Source organism: Ovis aries, chromosome 8, assembly GCF_016772045.2.
Source record: "Ovis aries strain OAR_USU_Benz2616 breed Rambouillet chromosome 8, ARS-UI_Ramb_v3.0, whole genome shotgun sequence".
Classification (NCBI taxonomy): domain Eukaryota; kingdom Metazoa; phylum Chordata; class Mammalia; order Artiodactyla; family Bovidae; genus Ovis; species Ovis aries.
Window position 1 is genome coordinate 26,405,156 of NC_056061.1, and position 23,058 is coordinate 26,428,213.

Below are 23,058 nucleotides of genomic sequence, written 5' to 3' on the forward strand. Positions count from 1 at the left end.
TAGAGCCACATTTTAACTTAATCATCTCTTTTAAGGCCCTGTCTCCAAATATAGTCACATCCTGAGATACTGGGGGTTAGGGTTCAACATAGGACTCTAAGGGACACAGTTCAGCCCATCACAAGTCTTATACACTTGTCAATATTTATGAACTATACACTTAAAGTATATTCATTTCATTATATGCAAATTGTATCTGTATATACTACTGGTGGGATTATACATCAGAAATAGCTTTCTGAAAAAAAATGCTTTCTGGAATTCAGTTTCACATTATCTTTCAGAAAATATTTTTAATATATACTATTTATCTAGAAATTCTACTTCTAGGAATTTATTCTAAGGACATAGAGTGTGTGCCATGTTTACTATTACATATGAAATATTAGAAAAAAATTTAATGACAATATCCGTACATTGAAATACAGAACTGTTAAAATAATGTGAAAGAACTAAACATGGGAAAATGTTCATAATACACTACTAAATGAAAGGGGAAAGTCATCCAACTTTATGACCGGTGACCGCAAATGAGAAAAGACTTACAAATGTACACAACAGATGCACAGGTTTCCTGGCGTCTTTGGTCTGAGCAGTGGGATTGTAAGCGGCTGTTTTCTTTGTGCCTCTCGGTGTTTCCTGACGGTTCTATGAACATGTTTTATGTATGTGTGTTCTTTTCTAAGTTGGGTGGTTCTGAAAGGAAATTTTCTCCCATATCACAAGTAAATTTTCCATTTCTTTATAATCACATCTTTTATTTTGTGACTGACATAACTGTGTGTCATAAAACGCCATAAATGTATAGGAATGACTCAGGACCTTCTTGGCAGCTGTGCTAACTGGTCTGTGTGTAGCTAAACTAGAAACATCAGATGCTTTAAGGATCTGTAACAAGATATATCTTGGGTACACAAGGCAAGGGTGATCAAACAAAAAAGCTCAGATAGGAAGCAGCTGAGTAAGGAAGAGTAAGGGGGAAAGGTTTTCCGAAGTGTTACAGTATTAGGCAGGAAAATTACTATTGATGAGGATTTGTTGCAGCTTCCTTATCACCCTACTCTATTTTTAATCCTCTTAGTATGTTTGTGCTACTGAAAGGAGCCACTAAGGAGCAGTCTTTTAAGATTGGGCAAGAAATTGCTGAAGCTGTAACTGCTACCAACCCTAAACCAGTGAAATTGAAGTTTGAAAAGGTAAGAGAAACGTAATACTAAAAATCACTTAGAAAATTCGCATATCTTGTAGAGATTTCTGATTTCTTAATACATTTTCAGGGTATACAGGTCTGTGAAAGTATTAAATTTAAAGTATTTTTCCATTAGTTTGGTATAATTTTCACAAAATATTTTTTAGTAATATCTGATATAAAGAAATGAAAAGATTGTTCCACTTAACTATCGATGTGCAGCCCCAAACTTCATGGTATAAAACAAGCACCATTTTATTACGCTCCCAGATTTTATGGGCCAGGAATTCAAAAAGGGTACAGCTGGATGGCATGTCTCTGCTCCACAATGTCTGGGTCCTCAGCTGACAGCTCAGGACTGATCCCCTGAAGCTTGCTCACTGCTCACTCCCACATCTGGGGGTTGATGCTGGCTGCTGTTTGGGACACCAGCTGGAACACCTACACGTGGCCTTTCCCTGAGGTTACTTGCTCTTCCTCACAGCATGATAGCTGAGATCTAGAAATGTACATACCAAGGAGAACCAGATAAAAGGTGTTTTGCTTTTTATGACCTAGTCTCAGAATCATACAGATCACAGCCTATCTAGATATGAAAGGGAACATAAGCCCCCATCTCTTAGTGGGAAGAATGTCAGAGTCACACTGAAAGAAGGCTGTCTGAGAGGAGTGTTTCTTTGGAGAATGCAGTTTGCCACAAGGACCTTCTGCTGTTTTCACTTTACCTTAGATACGAAATGTGCATTTAGTTCTTTCTGTATTAAAGGTACTGACCTAGGAGCGATGTAGAATGCAAAAACACAGTCCTGCCCTCTAAGAGCCAGTAGTCTAAAAGGAAAGATTAGAAATGTATGTAAATGGTCTTCTATTGTAAATTTAGGGAGCAGTCTCTCTGAGCACTATAAGAGTGCAAAGAAAAGGAGGTGTTGTGTCCCTCTACGCTAGGTGGGGAGACTCCTTGTAGAAGGTAAATGCTGCAGCGTGTCTCAGAAAATGGTTGGAATTTCAGCCATGCAGCCGGGGCACTGCAGTCCTGCACAGAAGAAAATGGCAAATGAAAGGATATGGAGTTGGAAATGCACAATATGGGAATACAGAGTAGCAGAAGTCTGGGAGAATAAAGTTGAGACCAGGTTCCAGAGTGTCTTGAATGCCAAGCTAAAGTGTTTAAACTTTATTCAGCAAAGTTTATCAAACAAAAGCATGGCAGAGCCTCTTAGGGAGGATTGGCCTAGCAGTGGTTTGGAGATGGATGTGGAAGAGAAGAATCTCAAGACAGGATGCCTCTTACAACCTGTATATACTAAAGTAGGGGGATGAACTAGTGAAAATAAACAACTCAAGAGATACTGAGAAAGAAGGATGGGCAGGAATTTAAAAAGTTTTTTTAGGAGAGCAGGTGTGGAAAAGAGAAAAGAGGGAGATGAGAACCAAAGATGACTCCCAAATGTTTATTACGCACCTGCTCTGAAGCAAGAATTGTGCTGGGAGAGATTTAGAGAGGACTTGGGTTTGGTAGCTGCCCTGAAGAGTGAGCATTCTAATTGGGGTGAGAGGGGGAAGAAAAATTAAAAAGTGATGATAAGTGCTATTCTGGGAGAATGTGATGCTGTGGACATTCAGCCTGTGTAGCAAAGTGAAGAGCATGGTGTCCTTAGAAACTAACAGTGGACATGAGATTTTACCTGAAATAGATTATAGGCCTAAACATAAACTGTACAACTTCTCAAAGAAAACAAACCATCTGTTAGGAATTGAGATGCATATGTTCATGAATATTGGTCTGTAGTGTTTTTTGGTTTTGTTTTCTGCTTGTATTGTCTTTGCTTTGGGGACAGGGTAAAAAAAAAAAGTGACCTCATGAGTTAGAAGTATTTCCTCTTCTGCCTTCTGAAAGAAGAAGTGCATAAGATTGGTGCAGTTTTTTCTTAAATGGTTGATAAAATTCATCAGTGAAGCAGTCTGGTCCAGAAATTTTATGGGGGAAGGAGGATTTTCAATTATAATTTAAATATCTTTAATAATTCAGGTTCTCTTCTCATGTCAGTTTTAAAATTTGTGATTGTCAATGAGTTTGTCCATTTCTCTGAAGTTACCAAATTTATTGGCATGAATTATTTATACTTCCTTAAAGTGATTTTGGTATCTGTAAACTCTAGTAATATCCCACCTTTTACTTTTAATAGTGATAATTTATGTTTCTCTTTTTCTCCCTTGATCATTCTAGCTAGAGGTTTAACCATTAATAGAACTTTCTGAAGAACCATTTCATTAACATCCACTCTATTATTTCCTTCCTTTGGGATTAGTTTGCTTCTCTTTTCCTGTCTTGTTAATTTACAAACGTGAATCACTAATTTTAAACAAAATTTTAATATAAGTACTTTAAATATGTAAATTTCTCTCAAAGCACCAGTTTAGCTTCAGATATCTTGTGCTTTTATTATTTTAATATCTTGTGGTGGTGCTCAGTCATGATTCTTTGCGACCTCATGGACTAGCCCACCAGGCTCCTCTGTCCATGGGATTTTCCAGGCAAGAATACTGGAGTGGGTTGCCATTTCCTTTTCCAGGGAATCTTCCCAGATCAGGGATCCAACCCCCATCTCCTGCAATGGCAGGCAAACCTGCCACTGTGCCACTGGGGAATCCCTGTTCATACAGTCAGTGTTCCTTTTTCTCCATCAGGGCAGCTGAAAGCCAGGTCCTCTTACAGATTCCCTTGCAGGACGTCTAGGCACTCCCTGACGTGTGAGTGTGTGTGCTCAGTTGTGCTTGACTCTTTGCACCCCGTGGACTATATATATAGCCCACCAGGCTCCTCTGTCCATGGGGTTCTCCAGGCAAGAATAGTAGAGTGGGTTGCTTTTTCCTCTTCCAGGGGATCTTCCTGACCTAGGGATCAAATCTGAGTAGACACCAGGGAAGCAGCAGCTACCTGGGAATCTTGTGCGTCAGTGATAACAATCTACAGGTTATTTAGAAGTGTGCTGTTTAAGTTCCAAATAGTTAATATTTTCAGATATCTTTTTGTTACTAATTTTAATTCCATGTGGTGAAAGAACATAGTCTGTATAATTTCAGTGCTTTTAAATTTGTTAAAGTTCATTGTTTGGGCTAGTATATGGTCTCTCTCTTTTTTTTGGACTCTGCTGGGCCTTTGTTGTGACCATGCAGGCTTTCTGTTTGCGGCCAGCTGGGGCTCCTCTCTAGCTGCAGTGCACGGCTTCCCGTTTTGTTGGCTTCTCGTGCTGTGGGCACAGGCTTTAGTGGTTGCTGCACGTGGGCTCCTGAGCGAAGGGTCTGGAGTTGTGGCACGTGGGATCTTCTTGAACCAGAGATGGAACTAATGTCTGCTGCATTGCAAGGTGGATTCTTAACCACTGGACCACCTAGGAAGCCCAGCATGTTCCCATGTGACCTTGAAAATCCCTGTGTATTCTGGTTATTGGGTGGAATGGTCTATTCTACAGTAACACTTAGGTTAATTAATAGTGTTGTTGAAGCCAACAGTAACAATTTTGCTGACTTTGTCAGTTTCTAGGAGAGAGGGCCAAAGTATCAAATAGAATCACAGATCTGCCTGTTTCTTGCTTTTTGTTTTGCCAGTTTATATTTCATTAATTTTGAAGTTTCTTATTAGCTATATATACATTTATGGTTATTTATCTCCTTGATAAACTGATATTTTTATCTTTGATAATATCCCTTGTCTGGAAATCTACTTTTTCTGATATTATATAGCCACTCCAGCTTTGTTTTGATTAGTATTACAAGTGTATCTTTTTTTCTAACCTTTTTATTCTTTTTCATTTAAAATAGATTTCTAGTAGAAAGCATATTGTTGCATATCTTTGATGGGATCTAATCTGATCATTCCTGCCTTTTACAAGTCACATTTTCTTTTCACATTTTCTAGCACCATTTTTACACTTTTTACACCACCTACATTTAATGTGATTACTGATACAGCTTGGGGCAGAAAAAAGGACCAGTTTGGTAATGTAAAAAGGGGTGGAGACACACACCCATTCATCCAGGAATTCACTTCAAGGAATTTATCCTTTGGATTAATCCAAGCAAGGTTGTTCATGGGAACACTACTTGTAATTCCAAAAGATTGAAAACATCCTAAATGATGCAGAGTAGGTAACAGGTTACAAAACTTATTATACCCTCATAAAATGGACTGCTATGCAGCTGCAAAACAAAATGAACTTTCTGTTGAGAACGGAATTCTCTCCAAGATAATTACCAAATGAAGCAAGCAAAGTACAGAGTGAGGTGGAAGGTAAGCTACCCTATGTATATAAGTACATTTACTTAGAGAAGAACATACAGGAAATCAGTAACAGAGGATGCCTGTATGGAGGGGACAGTAGACTCTTTATTGTATATTCTCTTGTAACTTTTTAATTTGTACCATATGTAGGTGTTACTGAAATTTTTTAATTACTTAAAGAGATATGATTGACTCTGAAAGAGCAGTGTCAGCTGAGGAAGGAGCAGAATTGGTAGTGCAAGTAAAGGCAACTCATTTTGTTCGCTCTGTCCTCCAAGTGTTATTCATGAATTTGTTGAGCCCTAAGCCATATTTACTTTGCCAACAAAGGTCCGTCTAGTCAAGGCTATGGTTTTCCAGTGGTCATGTATAGATGTGAGAGTTGGACTGTGAAGAAAGCTGAGCGCCGAAGAATTGATGGTTTTGAACTGAAGTGTTGAAGAAGACTCTTGAGAGTCCCTTGGACTGCAAGGAGGTCCAACCAGTCCATTCTAAAGGAGATCAGCCCTGGGTGTTCTTCGCTCATGCAGAGAGTTGACTCATTGGAAAAGACTCTGATGCTGGGAGGGATTGGGGGCAGGAGGAGAAGGGGATGACAGAGGATGAGATGGCTGGATGGCATCACTGACTCAATGGACATGAGTCTGAGTGAACTCCGGGAGTTGGTGATGGACAGGGAGGCCTGGCGTGCTGCGATTCATGGGGTCGCAAAGAGTCCGACACGACTGAGCAACTGAACTGAACTGAAGCCGTATTTAGAGTTTTCTTAAAACTGACGTCTGATTAAAGAGAGAGAAAGGCATATAAAAATAAGATGTTTGTGGTTGGGGGAAAAGTGCTTATTGAGAGACATTTTATTAATTTCATCACAGGTATATTTGCCCTGTGTCTTACAAACGAAAAAGAGGTATGTGGGTTACATGTATGAAACACTGGATCAAAAGGACCCAGTATTTGATGCAAAAGGAATAGAAACAGTGAGAAGAGATTCCTGCCCTGCTGTTTCTAAGGTAAGTTTTATCTGTCTTGTTTTCATCTTTTAGAAATAAGTGGCAAAGAAAGTGGGTAAACATCCTTAAGCAAATTTCTAAGTGGAAAAACTGTATGGACTATATGACTATGTTTAACTAAAAGAGAAACTGTATGATTTTTTGAGTTTCATTTCTAGTGAAAGCAGCTTATTTCAGTCCTTAGTTTCTGACCTCTCCCACGCCTTACCTTTCACACAGTTGCTAAAAAGCAACACTTGATGAAAATTTCCTGCCTAATCATCTAGAGTTGATATGATATTTTATCATATGGCAATACCCAAAAGCGGTGAAGCAGGATAAAGAAGAGAAAGTGAACAGAGAAATTTCATAAGTAAAATAATCCATCTTAGATTAACTGAAATTCTGTTTACTTGAGTTACCAAATACAAGTTAGGAAGATTTCTGAACACTGGTACTATAAATTACCTAAATTTCTCAACCACAGTAATTTTAGTCATAGTATTTTTTATTTCTTTTCTTCTTTATTCAGGCCCATATTTGTTCTGTAACAAATCAAAAATAAGTCAATCTCTCATACTTTTAATGCTGTCATAAAACTCAGTGTGTATAGAGTAGGAAATGGCAGCCCACTCCAGTATTCCTGCCTGGAAAATTCCATGGACAGAGGAGCCTGGTGGGCTACAGTCCATGAGGTCTCATGAGTCATACATGACTAACAAAAGAGAGAATGAGAAAGAAAAGAAAAAATCATCTAACAGTCACAGACTCGGTTCTGAAGGACAACTGTTATGATTTCTGGAGATCAGATTTTTTAGTACTCATGTATAGGTTTTTTTCCTTTCTTGTAGTATTAAAGGTCAAAGTTGAAAGAGTATTCTGTACATCTATGAAAATCAAAGTGCATACCAAATATCCGATATTTGATCCCACAGGGATTGAGTTGTTAGTACTTGCCCAGCCTTGTGAAAAGTGCGTGGTGCACCAGGTCCCTGGGGGCACATTCAGTCTCAGAGAAAAGAGCAGCCTTTCAGGATCAGGAACTGTGGTTTCATGGTAGAGAAGTTTTATAACGGACATCAAAAATATTTTGGAAAACAAATTATGTTCAAAATTTTAAAATAAATGAGAAATGCATGCCTTAAAAAGACACGAAACCAAAGTCTCAGCTCCTTGTAGACTGCTGATTAGAACCTTCAAGGATTTTCAGAACATAAATCTTTGCGTGCTGTTTATACAAACAAATTAATTCAACAATGTGCAATAAAGGTTTTCTCAAAGGAAAAAAAAACTGTGTAAAGTGCTGTTCCGTGTATGAGAGCATTAAAAGTATAAGAGAGTGACAGTAATCAACCTATATGTCATATATGTAACATTATATAAATTTGAGATATATTTCATACTAGTTTCTGGAAAGATACTATCCAGTGCATTCTTTCTCTGAGGGAAGAATGGTACCCTAGCTAAGTTAGCAAACTTGTGTAAAATATGTATGGATTCCGGTACTCAAAATAAGATACAGAGCTTTCCCACCTGGAACTAATTTAAATTCATTCCACTGTATGCCAGTCATTTTCCAGTAGAAATACTGCAGCACAGAAAATTCTGTCACAGTTTCTGTTTACTGACATTATAAAAAGGCAAAAGACTGGCTTTTCTTTCACTGCTTGGTGATGTTTAAACTTCTTTCTGTCCACCTGAATCCAACCCTTTCTATAACAGAGTAAATAAAAAATAATACATGAAAATCATGTCTGGCTTCTGTGCCTGGAGTGCTCTTGGCTGTATGAGACAGATGTTTCATGCTGCTCATCACACATAGCAGACACTTCATCTGCATGGCATTCCAATCTGATTTTCCTCAAGCTAACTCTCCAAATAATTTCCAGTTTCAGTAATTTTTTATTATCCAGTCATTGTAAATAGCAGATTATTTAGATCAGGAAGTTTTCTGGTAGTTATGTAAGTAGAAGTGTAACAGCAGTGATGAAATATATTAGAGGATATTTTACCTTTACGAGCATATCCATTTTCTTTTTAAGATACTTGAGCGTTCTCTGAAGCTGCTATTTGAAACAAGAGATATAAGTTTAATTAAACAGTATGTTCAACGACAATGTATGAAGCTTCTGGAAGGAAAGGCCAGCATACAAGATTTCATCTTTGCCAAGGAATACAGAGGAAGTGCCTCTTACAAACCCGGTGCCTGTGTGCCAGCCCTGGAACTTACAAGGTAATGATGCGCACAGCAGCACAGCCCTCAGTACCTAAGAGTGTGGTCCTGCAATTCTGAATGGTTTGGAGTAGGTGAAAAGACCTAGTCCACAGGCACAGATACACAGTTGTCTGTTCTCCTGCCCACATGAAGCCTTTTTAACAGGAGTGGGTGACCCCAAATGCTGCAAGCTCTGAAGGCGAAAAAAGAGCTCCTCTTCTGGCCTTCCCTGCAAAAACTAGATTCAGTGAAACTGTAATCTGTTACAGAGCTGGAAGGGATTGTTTTTCCAATATTGGAATCATGCTGCTGCTAAGTCGCTTCAGTCGTGTCCGCCTCTGTGCAACCCCACAGATGGCAGCCCACCAGGCTCCGCCATCCCTGGGATTCTCCAGGCAGGAACACTGGAGTGGGCTGCCATTTCCTTCTCCATCGGAATCATAGGTAGTCCTTAATATTGATCCTGCTACAGCAGTAAGGTGCTGTCATTCTAGAAGGAGATCAGCTGATCAGCTAAATTTTCTCTTATCTTTTAGATTTATGATAGTTAATTTAAGCTAGTTGATATCTGCCAACTCATACTGTTCTCCAGGTAACAGTAATTTACAGGGTAAGTTTTATTAAACTCTTAGAGCATATCCATTTGGTGCTAAGTGAAGTGTATATGGCTGTCAGAGTTAAAACTACCTTGAAGGTTCCCCTTGTCAATTTCTCATGGCTTCATTACTGTTTAATTCTCATTTCATTTTCTGGAGAGATGCCTTCCATGACAGTCTTTGAATGACTGTTTTACTTGGATTTAAATAGGAAAATGCTTACTTACGATCGGCGCTCTGAGCCTCGAGTTGGGGAGCGAGTACCATATGTCATCATTTATGGAGCCCCTGGAGTACCACTTATCCAATTAGTAAGGCGCCCAGTGGAAGTCCTGCAGGACCCAACTGTGAGACTGAATGCCACTTACTATATCACCAAGCAAATCCTTCCACCTCTTGCAAGAATCTTCTCTCTCATTGGTATTGATGTCTTCAGCTGGTATCATGAATTACCACGGGTAAGCCTACTAAACGCACCTGTGCTATGACTCCACAGAGAATTCACTTAACGTTTTCAGGAGAACTAAAGATTTCATTTACATGCTATCAAAGCAGAGCAAATCCTTTACTATCCTAAACCAACAAACATGCTATACTTTTCTGGTTTCATCTTTTACAAACACCTTCCCAGCTTCTGTCAGATTAGCCAAATTATAGAAGATTAAAGTAAATCCCACAACTACTTCAGTGGTAAACACGTAACTATAAAATATCACAAACAGCAAATAAAAATGAAAGAGCAGAAATTCCTTCAAAATGGGTATTTAAGAAATATATAAGCTCTAGTAGCTAGACATAGTTCTGTAGAGACCAGAGTAAAGAATATTAAAGTATCATTTTACTAAAATAAAACATGTAATGTGAAATCTTACCAAAGGGAGTTTTGCCTGAACTCCTTTTTTCTTAGTTTATCCCCATCCGAAGGAACAGTTTGTGGTTCTGTAACAATCAGGGATACATTACTCTAGGAAAGTAGCGGTTGTTATCTGATGTTTACAATTAGGTCTGCTCAGTCATTTGCTCAGACTGTGAAAGCCTGAGAGTATTCAGGAAAATTGTTATGTTAATACTTAAATTGTTTTTACTTTCTCAGTACGCACTTAGGGCCTCAAGGAAAAGAGTCAGCTGGGAAACAGGGTGAAGCTGTGTTTCAGACAGTCTGTTCTGGCCAGCATGTGTAACGCTGGGCCCTGGCTCTGCACCACAAAGCTATTAGTGTTTTTCATTACATCAGCAGCAGGAGTGTTCAACCAGTGGCATTTATAAAAGGCTAACCTAGTAACTTTGGTGCAGAGTGACTTGTAAGACACCAGGGGAATGCGGCAAGGGTATGATAGTAAGAGGGTAATGTTATTTCAGTGTGAAAAGAGTATCAGAAGACAGATCTCTGAAACCATTATCAACATCAAAGAAGGAAGCTTAGGTGACATGTATCTAATTTCATTTGAAATGCTCCAGGTTTCCTTTTGCTTGAATTTTGCACCTTAATGCCTAACAGGTTACTTTTTTACCTTGCTTCCATGGCCAAAACTGTGCAGTCTTAAACAGTATCCACTCTCAACCTGGATTTTCTCCTTTGTTCTCCCTGATCTCTTTTGCCCCTATAATTTCATACATCTACGGATTACAACCAAAAAAACTGAGGGACAAGAAACTCTTTTTGTTTTCCATTGAGGTATAATTGACATACTGTCTGATACTAGTTTCAAGTATACAGTATACTGATTTGACTGAGATGATCACCATGATAAAATCTAGTTATCATCTGTTACCATTTAAAGTTACTGCAATATTATTTACTTTATTTCCTAATCTATATAATATATCCTGATGACTTATTCTGAGACCATTTTCCTCTCCCTAAAAAAGGAAAACAAAACAATATATCTGATGGTATTAAGCTATAAAGGAAGGACTTTGTTTTTTTCTAATGCCCCATATCTAGAACAGTGCCTGATACATAGTAGCTATTCAGTATTTGTTGAACACAGGAAATAATGCCTTAGTGATCCTGTAATTAGCATGAGAAGAGCCACTCTGCTATAAAGCTGGCTTAGACTTATTTCTGAATTGATGTTTATATAGATCCAGAAGGCCACCAGCTCCTCTCGAAGTGAACTTGAAGGGCGGAAAGGCACTATTGCACAATATTTCACTACCTTACACTGTCCTGTGTGTGATGACCTGACTCAGCATGGCATCTGCAGTAAATGTCGCAGCCAGCCTCAGCATGTGGCAGTCATCCTCAACCAAGAAATTCGAGAGTTGGAACGTCAACAGGAGCGACTTGTAAAGGTACAGCCTTGTTCAACAGACCCAGAACCCCAAGCAGTCTGAGACTTCAGGGAAATGTAGTCAACTCCTGAGGGAGGTGTAGTGTGAGGTGTGAGAGTGGAGTAAGGATTCTAAGTTAATCAACTTCTAAAATCCTGAAAACAGCATAATTGAACTACTAAAAACTAAGTATGTTTATTAGAACCATAGAACTATACCGTCCAGCCATCCAGTTTCTTTTATAGCAGTATTTCTAAAAAAAGAAAATACTAATTGCTTTGTCTCCCATATCTACTTACCATTCTCATAGAAATCTTGTTTTCTTAGAGAATTGCTAGTCAACTTGGAACATTTGCAGTTCATAATGACTGATTGTATCTCCTTATACCATCATGTTTCAAGTTACATTTTTAGCTTTCAGGCAAGAATAACAGTCTTGTGGTAGAGTTTGTTTTGTCTTTAGATGAGCAACATATAAGGTTATTGAAATGTTTTAAAGCCAACCAGATAGTTGAGAGGCAGTGTGATTTAGTGGAAAATGAATCCACCTGATAGTAAGGACATCAGGGTTTCAGTCTGGACTCCATAGTATTGGCCGTGCCCCTGGCCCCAGATTTCTCAGAATGCAGACTGATGCTCTTTCGTAAGTCCCTACTAGCTCTTCTGTTGTGAACTCTCCTATACAGTCGCTCCTAGCAGCTCATCTGCTCTAAAGTAATCCAGCCACTAGTATGTAAAGGCCAGGCTCTGCACCGTGCCCCTTCAAGGTAAAGAGGCTTTTGAAGCAAGTTGGAGTATCCATAGCCTCCTAGGAAGACACTCCTAGCTGCCACGCAAGGCAGTAGGACAGAAGCCATCTCTGGGGAGACTAGGCTGTTCAGAACTTGTATGCTTATAGAAGGATAGTTACAGACTGTTAGAGACTGTTTCCTCTGCAACATCCTAGCCGCTGTTCCGCATTGGCAGAAAACTCTTTAAGTTATATAGTGTATATAGCTAGTCATTCAGAATGCAGTAAATAGAATTTTATTAAGGATGGTAGCATCTGAAAGGTATGATTTTATTGATGCAACCATAGAAACCTAGCTTATTGAAATTATAAATTGACTTTTCCCTCCCCCCATCCATCTACTAATTAGTTCTTAAATAAGAACTTTTCTGCTTCCCTTCTGTATTCATCCTATAGTCCAACCACCATTATTTCTCCCTAAACTCCTGCAGCAGCCTCACACTGATCCCCTCGCCATCCTGTCCATTCTCAGCACTGTGGCTCAAGCATCCTCACCAGAGAGCAGGTGAGGACAGAGAGTCAGCTGTCCCTAGCTAGAGTCCAGCCCTTGGTGGTGGTCGTACATATGTATTAAATGAGGAAACAGCTTCCTGCTGAACGCAGTTAAAGCAGCAGTAAGTCACTGGAGTGATTACCAACCAATTTTTAGCCCATTTGTCCCAGTTTTTGTACCACCACAAAGTGGTACAGCCACTAGTCACCGGGTGTCCCTAACTTGTGTTTTTTCTATTCCTACCCCAATGGCAGCAAGTTGCCCTCCTAGAAAATTCCCTAGTTGGCTTCTAGTGAAAGGTGCAGACATGGGCAGGGCCTCCAGAGCTCCTGAAGTCGGAGGCAGCTCCCTGGACCTGTCTTCTGCCCCCAGCAACATACACTGTGCTAGTTTGTGCCATCAGTTTAACCAGAACCCTCGTTCAATATTAGGTCTTATTTCTTATAAAAGTGCAGTTTTAAAAGTAGTGCTATTCATAAATAAGGGGTGGTTCATCATCTTTAAAGAGTTATTTTAACTTCAGGATTGCTTTTTTCCTAAGATAATTAAAATGTGTTTCTCCTATACGTAAATAACCTGTAGGAATTCTCACAAAGCAGAAATTACACGAGATAAAATGAGAAATTGTCAGAAACATTAGTAATAATAATAAACAGCTCTCATACCAAGACAAATCAGTGATCAGAAATAAGTGTAATTAAATATCTAAACATTGTAAGGTAAACCTTTTGATTATATATCAAACTCTCTAACCTAATAATTAGAGAATATATCTTTCAAGTTGTGGAAAACATTTATATGAAATGTTAAATAATTGACCATATTTTAGACTACAAAGAAAACCTTAATAAATTTCAGAAATATTACAAACGTTTTATCAATACAATTCTATAAAGCTAATAAACTCAGAAAACAAAATGATCCTTCTATTTTGAAATTTTAACACTTATTAAACAAACAGTACATACAAGATTCTAGACAGCCATGGCAGATCTCAGAGAAAAATTCATCCCCTTAAACATTTAATTATAAACATAAAAAACAAAATTAAGCATCTGACTGAAAATTTTTCAGAAATCTAGAAAGTAAGCCAAAGGATAACAAAAAAAGAATCCATAAATATTAAAGCAGGTTTTTGTTTTTCTTAAGCATCTGCTAAAAAATAAGTTTCTAGGTTGCAGTGTTTAAAGTTTTAAACATAACCTGTTCAGGGTTTAAATCACCAGTAAAGGATCTTGAAACCAAACATTAAGTTTAGCGAGACAAGTAATTCCATCCTGGTTTATTTATCAGACAAGCACAGAGTACATAAATATTTATCAGTTTGTTCTGGCACCTGGATGTAGCTGCAGGACATGGAGCTGTAATACAGACATTCTATATTTAGGAGTAGCTTTAAGTCTCTTGGCAGAGATCTAATTGGTAAAAGTCTTCAGAATAGAAGAGCACATTTAGTCTCCAGCAAGCATACCGAAGCTTGGGGCTCTGAGCAGTTTGCTTGTGGTAGTATCATACTACTGGGGAGAGTAACCAGGGTGCTGAGAAAAACGGGCCCTGCAATTGACTGAAAAATAGTGGGGTAGAGAACGAGTTTTTCCCCGCTGTGAGGCCTCTAAAACAGAAGCTCTTAGAAACAGACCAGAGAATTAACTAGAGCAGATCTGATTTCTCTCTTGAAAGGTAATTAGTGTAACAGCAGCTAACTGCTATCCCTTTTTAAAATCACTTGGATAAACTGTTCACATTAAAAATCAGCCTGTATTTTCTTAACCCTCGGGGCCCTCACTAGTATCCTTTAAAGTTTTTTTCTTTAAAGTTCTTCATGTTTTACCACTTTTAAACTGTGTGTGTGACTTGAGACCTTACATATTAAAATCTGATCACTGGGTAAGACCTAATGCTTTTCTTTAAAAACTGCCTTATGATTTAATATTTTCTTTTAGATCAGTTCTCATTATACGTCAGCATCATCTGGGAGCCCTAAGATGTACAGATTCTTAAGCTCTCACACCCAAAGATCCTGATTCCTTGGTCTGCGATCAGGCTCAGACGTTAGTCTATTTTTAAGCTCCTGTACAGCCAGGGTTGAAACTATTGGTCTATCTAGCTACTTTCAACATCTTTGATATTTTTTTCCCCCATACTAGCATTTTCTCTTCTGAAATAAGAAAGTGGATAACTTTTTTGATTAGCATATAAAATGTTAGAGTAACTTGAAAAAACAGTGTACATAGCTAATTTAAGAGCCAGTCTTTGAATGGTAATTGGGTAGCCTATTTTGTGGATCTTAATACAATAGGATTCTACCATAAAGGAAAGTTGATTTCTGGGATTAAATGAATCCTTTAGGGAATTTCATGCTCTATGGTTTGTGAAATAATATTCTTTAGAAACATCTTAACTTAGGGTTGTCTATGCTTTAAAAAGATGAAAACTAATGAAACTTTTCTGTAATATGTGCCAGTAATTTGTGGTGGGTCACAAAGGATTTTAAAAGTCTGCTGTTTACACACAGAGACAGAAACCTTCCTATCGTTTGATGTACTCCTCTTGTTCTTTCAGATATGCAAGAACTGTACAGGCTGCTTTGATCGACATATCCCATGTGTTTCTCTGAACTGCCCAGTACTTTACAAACTCTCCCGAGTAAACAGAGAATTATCCAAGGCACCGTATCTCCGGCAATTACTAGACCAGTTTTAAATTGTCAATATCACAGAATTCCAGGTGCTATTTTTTCAGTGTTTACCACTAAACTGTTGTGCATGGTGCTTTTTCAACTTTCATCGAGTCAACTATGTTCATTGTCTGTCTTATTATCTGAAGACTATGAAGACTTTTATGATAACTGAATTAAAAATCGTATTTGTTGATCTCTGAATAGCTCACTTCTTACAATGTACAAATTCCTCATCCTTTCACCTTTTTAACATTGTTTTATAATGCAGATGTTGAATTTGCTCCAGTATGTGTAACATCTTGTAAATCCATTTGAGTAGATCGTATTTACTTCCCTGTGGAAGGAGCACTGAAAACCTCTTTAAAAAAAGACATTCGTGTTTTCCTTGAACTGTCTGTATCAAGACGTGTTACTTAGAGATACTCATCCACTTTATAATTTTGACTGCGAAATATTTTGTAAATACACTTTTTTACTTTTCAAACAACTGAGTAAAATAATGTGCAATGAATTTTATACAAATGATTTTCAAGTTGTTTGGTATATTTCCTCTAGGTTTTGCTTGACTCAGAGTAGAGTTGTTATTTTGATCAAACTGTGCAAACAATAGTACCATGTGTAGCATTTTGAAACATTATTTTCTAAAACCGCTGTCTTGCTTTAGCTATTAATGGGGCATTGTGAGGAACTGTGCAAAGACATTTTTGTTACAAACCTGTGGGCCTGTTGCAATACTTTAAAAATAAAAAATTTTATTCCATTTTTGCTTGTTTTGTATAGACATTTCTATTGCTTCTAAATATGCTTAAAATATTTTCTTTCCTTATGTACTGTACAGTTAATCTTATTTGCCATCATCTTGAACACAAAATGTGTATTTAGAATATTTGTATAACTGTATATAAAAAAAGAATTATGTGGTCAGTGCATTGTTTTCTAAACTGGAAATCATTTTGTTTTAAAAGTTAATAATGGAAACCATATTAAAATTGAATAAAATACGAAATACAGCAGTGTGGCTTTATCTTGCTATAAGTTGCACGCTCTTCATCTGTTCTGCAAGCCTACATTAGTTGCACTCTCCCTACCCCACCCCTTCTGAATTTTAATAAGGTAAATTTAACTCATCCTAATTGATGCTGTAATTCCCTTACCCAAACTTTCAGATTTTTTTTTTAATGGGAGCAAAAATAGTCTAGGAAATGTTTAGCTTTCATCCTTTCAGAGTTCTACAAATCTGCGTTTTACTACATCTCCTATGTTCATTTAGATATAATTTTTGTCTTCCCTCTGGACATTATATTAGTACTTCTTAAAAAATTATTTTCAATAGAAAAAAATTAATTTTACCATAGAAAACTCATCTGGTTATGCACTGGAAATAGGTCTTCTATTTACATCATCTTTCTCATCAGAATAGCTAGACACAATATTCTCAACAGAATAATCATTCTTAACCTCTTCATAATTGGACATAGCCAAACTAACAAGTAGTTATTCAGTACCTAGTGCTCAAAACTAGTTTTCGGCACTTAGCGTCTCTCTTGTTACCTTTTCTGCAGGGAACTGCCTCCCTTTTCACTCTGCCCTCAGAGTCTGTAGCCTGACCGCCTTTTAATGAGCTGCATTTGCTGTTTCAATAACTGTCACCAGTGAGTGTGTTTAAACATGATCATGTTTTACCAAAAAAACATTTGTAAGAAGCTTCCAGTATACTTTCATAATTATTTCTCCTCCCTTTTAGAACAGCTATTAATAAAGATTTCTCTTTCACCCAGAATGAAGAAAAAACAAACTTTCATCTTCTGAGTTATGCTTAAGAAATAATCTCAACAATCCCTTAAGTTAAAACTCTTCTCTCATTCTGTTCTCCTCCCACCAGTGTGTTTCCCTAGAGGTGGAGCAGTAGCAAAAGCTACTTCTAACGCTAAGCTCCCTTCTTTGCTCCCACAGAGAGGTCCCAGTCAACAGTGGAAATAGGCAGATACTGACATGTAATGTTCAATTTTACATGAACTTCAGTTTCTAATAGTGTCTGTGAAGAAGGCCAAAACATTGGGGGGAAAACAGATTAAACTGTAAACAGAGGAGCAGTTACAAAGAGCTCTTGGAGGAGGTAGTTCGAGAGCTGGAGCAAGTTTGCAGACTGTTCAACCTTGCTGATTGTCACAGGACATATCCTCGCTGGTCTCGGAAGAAGCACTTGCCCAGCCATCAAGAATGCTGCCCTCCCAGAGCCATGCTTTATACCAGTCGAGTCTTGTTGCTGGAGAATGTTGGTCTGTCCATCTGTTCCCCAGGCTTTTATTTTCTTAATAGCTGAAGCATGAGGATATTCTTCAAAGGCCTATCAAATAAGACTTCGGTTGATTACTCAAGTTCAGAATGGCAATTCTTAAAACACTCACACATTTGATTTTATAATGTAAAAATAAACCTGGTTATAAATGACATTATTAGGGCTCTGCCGTGAAAAGAGCGAAGAAGGGGAAGACCGCGGTTCACAGGTCGCTATTTTCAGGCTGGAAGAGTGTTCTCAGTAAGACCTCCTCTTGGAGTTGCCTGCCAGCTGCGCTCTACTCATTATTACCCTCCTAAATACCTGTCTCTCCATGATATGAGGAGGCTTGTTACACCTAACCATTTTTGGTTTCATAGGTGAATGAATCTTGATACCATTAATGCCCTGGAGTTTTGCTTAATAAGTAGCTATAGGAAACAGTCATGGGTTGTCTCTAGCACTTGGGATCTGAGGAGGAAGACATAGCAGTAAACCTAGCACATGTGTCTCATTTCCTCACTCTCATAACTGTTTTGTCACTTTGCTTGGAGCAGCTTACAAAGAAAAATATCTTGCAGAAGAACTCAGATTTATAAATGAGGTTTCTGTACATATTTGGAGAGAAAATGTGACCGGGGAGATGAAGCCATTTTAAAAATCAAAATACGACCTTAGTGCCTGGAGTTTTTCACTGACTGACTTGTTGGAGGGAAGGACAGGGACGTTACGGGTAATAATGATACATTCAGTTCAGTTCAGTTCAGTTGCTCAGTCATGTCCGACTCTTTGCGACCCCATAAATTGCAGCACGCCAGGCCTCCCTGTCCATCACCAACTCCCGGAGTTCACTCAGACTCACGTCGATCGTGTTGGTGATGCCATCCAGCCATCTCATCTTCTGTCATCCCCTTCTCTTCCTGCCCTCAATCCCTCCCAGCATCAGAGTCTTTTCCAAGGAGTCAACTCTTCGCATGAGGTGGCCAAAGTACTGGAGTTTCAGCTTTAGCATCATTCCTTCCAAAGAACACCCAGGACTAACCTCCTTCAGAATGGACTGGTTGGATCTCCTTGCAGTCCAAGGGACTCTCAAGAGTCTTCTCTAACACCACAGTTCAAAAGCATCCATTCTTCGGCACTCAGCTTTCTTCACAGTCCAACTCTCACATCCATAGATAACCACTGGAAAAACCATAGCCTTGACTAGATGGACCTTTGTTGGCAAAGTAATGTCTCTGCTTTTCAATATGCTATCTAGGTTGGTCATAACTTTTTTTCCAAGGAGTATGCATCTTAATTTCATGGCTGCAATCACCATCTGCAGTGATTTTGGAGCCCCAAAAAATAAAGTCTGACACTGTTTCCACTGTTTCCCCATCTATTTCCCATGAAGTGATGGGACCAGATGCCATGATCTTAGTTTTCTGAATGTTGAGCTTTAAGCCAACTTTTTCACTCTCCTCTTTCACTTTCATCAAGAGGCTTTTTGGTTCCTCTTCACTTTCTGCCATAAGGGTGGTGTCATCTGTATATCTGAGGTTATTGATATTTCTCCTGGCAATCTGGATTCCAGACTGTGCTTCTTCCAGCCCAGCGTTTCTCATGATGTACTCTGCATAGAAGTTAAATAAGCAGGGTGACAATATACAGCCTTGATGTACTCTTTTTCCTATTTGGAACCAGTCTGTTGTTCCATGTCCACTTCTAACTTGCTTCCTGACCTGCATATAGGTTTCTCAAGAGGCAGGTGGGGTGGTCTGGTATTCCCATCTCTTTCAGAATTTTCCACAGTTTACTGTGATCCACACAGTCAAAGCCTTTGGCATAGTCAATAAAGCAGAAATAGATGTTTTTCTGGAACTCTTGCTTTTTTTAGGAGTAAGGAAATCCTGTGCCCTGGGGTTTCACATGGTTGTTAATGGTATTCAGCCCTTTGGAAAAGAAACTGATTTGGCCACAGATATTAAGAAGTTTCAAAATAGTCATTTTCTTTGAAAACTTAGAATACCACCACCTGCCGTAACAGGCTTTATGAATGGGAATGTGGGTGAATGCAAAATACGTACATAAGTGTAAAGTATTAGTCATTCAATAAATACTCAGCATTTGAGTTACACCCCACATTTTCTTCATCCAGAGAAACCAAAGTAATCCCCTGCCCTCGGGTGTACCACAGTCTATTGGTAAAGACAGATAACTGACACTGGTTTCAAGAGGATGAAGATTTTCGCTGCCTCCATTGGATAAATCCAAAAATAAATGAGAATACCAGAGCTGATCACTGTTAGAGAACTGCAGGAAGGTTTAGCCACAGAAGACCCCAGGTGGGAACTGAATATTCAAAAGGAGCAGCTAGTCCAGTGGGCTAACATGAGCCCCAGGTCCTGGCTTCACCCACCAGCAGCAGGCACCAGCCCTGCCTGAGGTCTCCTGGACCCTAATTCGGCTGACCAGTGAGCCAGCACTAGCCCCAGGACCCCCAGAGTTCCACAGCCAGACACAGCATGACCAAGCCCTCGCAACAAGCAGCCAGTAGCCTCAGCAGAAGTCAGGGCCTGCAACCAACTCAGCCAGGGGCCAATCAAGCTTACTAGACTGCCCGTACCAGTCAGCCTGCCACACAAGGACCACACAGCCAGCTCAGTGGGCATCCCTAGAGCATATAGCTCTGGTGATGAGAGGGGAGTGTGCTGCTGGGACACACAGAGCATCTATAATCACTTCTCCAAGGTCAGGAAATGTACCCAACCCACCAGATACATTAAAAACATTATGGAAAATGAGGTGACAGAGGAAAATATCCCAAAAGAAGAAACAAGATAAAGTCCAGAAGAAAAACTAAGTCAAGTGGATATAGGCAATTACCCAAGGGAGAATTCAGGGTAATGATCATAAAGATGATCAAAGAACTTGGGAGAAAAATGGATGCACAGTGCAAGAAGTTATTTACAACAGAGAGTCAACAATTATAAAGAACTCCCTACCAGGGATGAAGAATGCAATAAAATGAAAAATCCTGATACAGAGGCATGAATCAGCTAGCTGGAAGACAGAGTAGTGGAAATCCGTGATGCTGAAGAAAAAAGAAATGAGAACAATTTAAGTAATTAAAATGACAAAAACTAAAGATAAAGAGAAAATATTAAAATTAGAAAGGGAACAACAAGGATTTAACATAAAGGAATTCCCATAAGACTAACAGCTGACTTTTCAGCAGATCAGAAGGGAGTGGGGGCTTCCCTAGTGGCTCAGAGAGTAAAGAACCTGCCTGCAATGCAGGAGACCCAGGTTCAATCCCTGGGTTGGGAAGATCCCCTGGAGAATGGAATGGCAACCTACTCCAGTATTCTTGCCTGGAGAATTTCATAGACAGAGGAGCCTGGCGGGCTATATTCCATGGAATCGCAAACAGTCAGACACAACTGAGCAACTATCACTTTCACTTTCAGAAGAGAGTGGCACGATATATTTAAAGTAATGAAAGGGAAAAGCCTATCACCAAGAAGATTCTAGCCATCAAGGCTCTTGTTCAGATCTGATGGATAAATCAAAAGTTTTATAGACACACAAAAGCTAAAAGACTTCATCAGCACCACAACAGCATTACAAGAAATATTAAAGGAACTTCTCTAAGCAAACAAGAAAAGATGACAATTAAAAACATGGAACTTATAAAAAGGCTCATAAGTAAAGCAAATATACAGTAAAGGTAGTAAATCATCCACATACCTACTGGGAAGGCTAAAATACAAAAGTAAAACCACCTGTATCCACAATGAGCAGTTAAAAGATACACAAACTATTTCGATGTAGAATAATTTCAAAAACAGTAACTGTGAGGGGTAGAGAGTACAAATGAAGGGTTTTTAAAATGCATTTGAAATTGAGAGAACAGCAATCGAAAACAATCACACACACATACATACATACACACACACACACACACACACACACAGCCCTCCCTACTTCATGGTAACCACAAACCAAAAAATCTATAAAAGATACACAAAACAGAGAAAGGACTCAAAACATAACACTCAAGATAGTCATCATGCAACTCATAAGAAGAAGTTTTTAAAAATCTGCAAAAACAACCCGCCAAAAATTAACAAAATGACAATAATTATATCAGTTCAGTTGCTCAGTCATGTCGGACTCTTGCGACCCCATGAACCGCAGCACGCCAGGCCTCCCTGTCCATCACCAACTCCTGGAGTTCACTCAGACTCACGTCCATCGAGCCCGTGATGCCATCCAGCCATCCCATCCTCAGTCTTCCCCTTCTCTTCCTGCCCCCAATCCCTCCCAGCATCAGAGTTTTTTCCAGTGAGTCAACTCTTCGCATGAGGTGGCCAAAGTACTGGAGTTTCAGCTTTAGCATCATTCCGCACTTAGGCGCAAGCGGCGGCGGCGGCGAGCCGGCACTTAAGCGCGGTGGAGAGGAGCTACCCTGCGTCGAGGTCAGGGGCGGCAGCTGAGAGGAGCTACCCCGCGTCCGAGGTCAGTGGCGGCCAGGAGGAGCTAACCCACTTCCGAGGTCAGGGGCGGCAGCCGGGAGGAGACACCCCGCGTCCGAGGTCAGGGGCGGTGACCCTGAGGAGCCACCCCGAGCCGGAGGCTAGCGGCGGCAGCTGGGAGGAGCCACCCACGCCCAAGGCCAGGACCAGGCAGCCAGGAGGAGCATCCCGAGGAGCGGTGGCTGCTCAGGCACAGGAGGGCCTAGAGGAGCTATCCCACGTTGAAGGTCAGGAACAGGGGCAGTAAGGAGATACCCCTCGTCCAAGGTAAGGAGCAGCCGCTGTGCCTTGCTGGAGCAGCCGTGAAGAGATACCTCACGCCCAAGGTAAGAGAAACCCAAGTAAGATGGTAGGTGTTGCAAGAGGGCATCAGAAGACAGACACACTGAAACCATACTCACAGAAAACCAGTCAGTCTAATCACACTAGGACCACAGCCTTGTCTAACTCAATGAAACCCAGCCATACCTGCGGGGCAACCCAAGACAGGCGGGTCATGCTGGAGAGGTCTGACAGAGCGTGGGCCACTGGAGAAGGGAATGGCAAGCCACTTCAGTATTCTTGCCTTGAGAACCCCATGAACAGTATGAAAAGGCAATAATTATATACAAATAATCATCATAAATGTAAACTGATTAAATGCTCCAACCAAAAGACAAAGAATGGCTGAACGGATACAAAACAAGACCTGTATATGCTGCCTACAAAAGACACACTTCAGGTCTCAAAGACAGAGAAAGTGGGGGAATGGAAAA

The 23,058-nt window shown here is 39.6% G+C and overlaps 1 protein-coding gene across 9 annotated transcripts in view; it reads left to right on the plus strand.

The window, feature by feature from the left end:
* Positions 1 to 16,514, plus strand: part of REV3L (REV3 like, DNA directed polymerase zeta catalytic subunit) — a 174,684-nt gene extending 158,170 nt beyond the window's left edge. For all 9 annotated transcript variants that reach the window (XM_027972360.3, XM_027972362.3, XM_027972361.3 and 6 more), the window contains exons 27-32: positions 1,082 to 1,196; positions 6,344 to 6,481; positions 8,503 to 8,693; positions 9,483 to 9,729; positions 11,357 to 11,566; positions 15,391 to 16,514. In XM_027972360.3, the coding sequence (XP_027828161.2) occupies positions 1,082 to 1,196; positions 6,344 to 6,481; positions 8,503 to 8,693; positions 9,483 to 9,729; positions 11,357 to 11,566; positions 15,391 to 15,531 (1,042 nt within the window). In that variant the 3' untranslated portion in view covers positions 15,532 to 16,514. The remainder of the gene's footprint in view (positions 1 to 1,081; positions 1,197 to 6,343; positions 6,482 to 8,502; positions 8,694 to 9,482; positions 9,730 to 11,356; positions 11,567 to 15,390) is intronic.
* Positions 16,515 to 23,058: the final 6,544 nt, after the last annotated feature.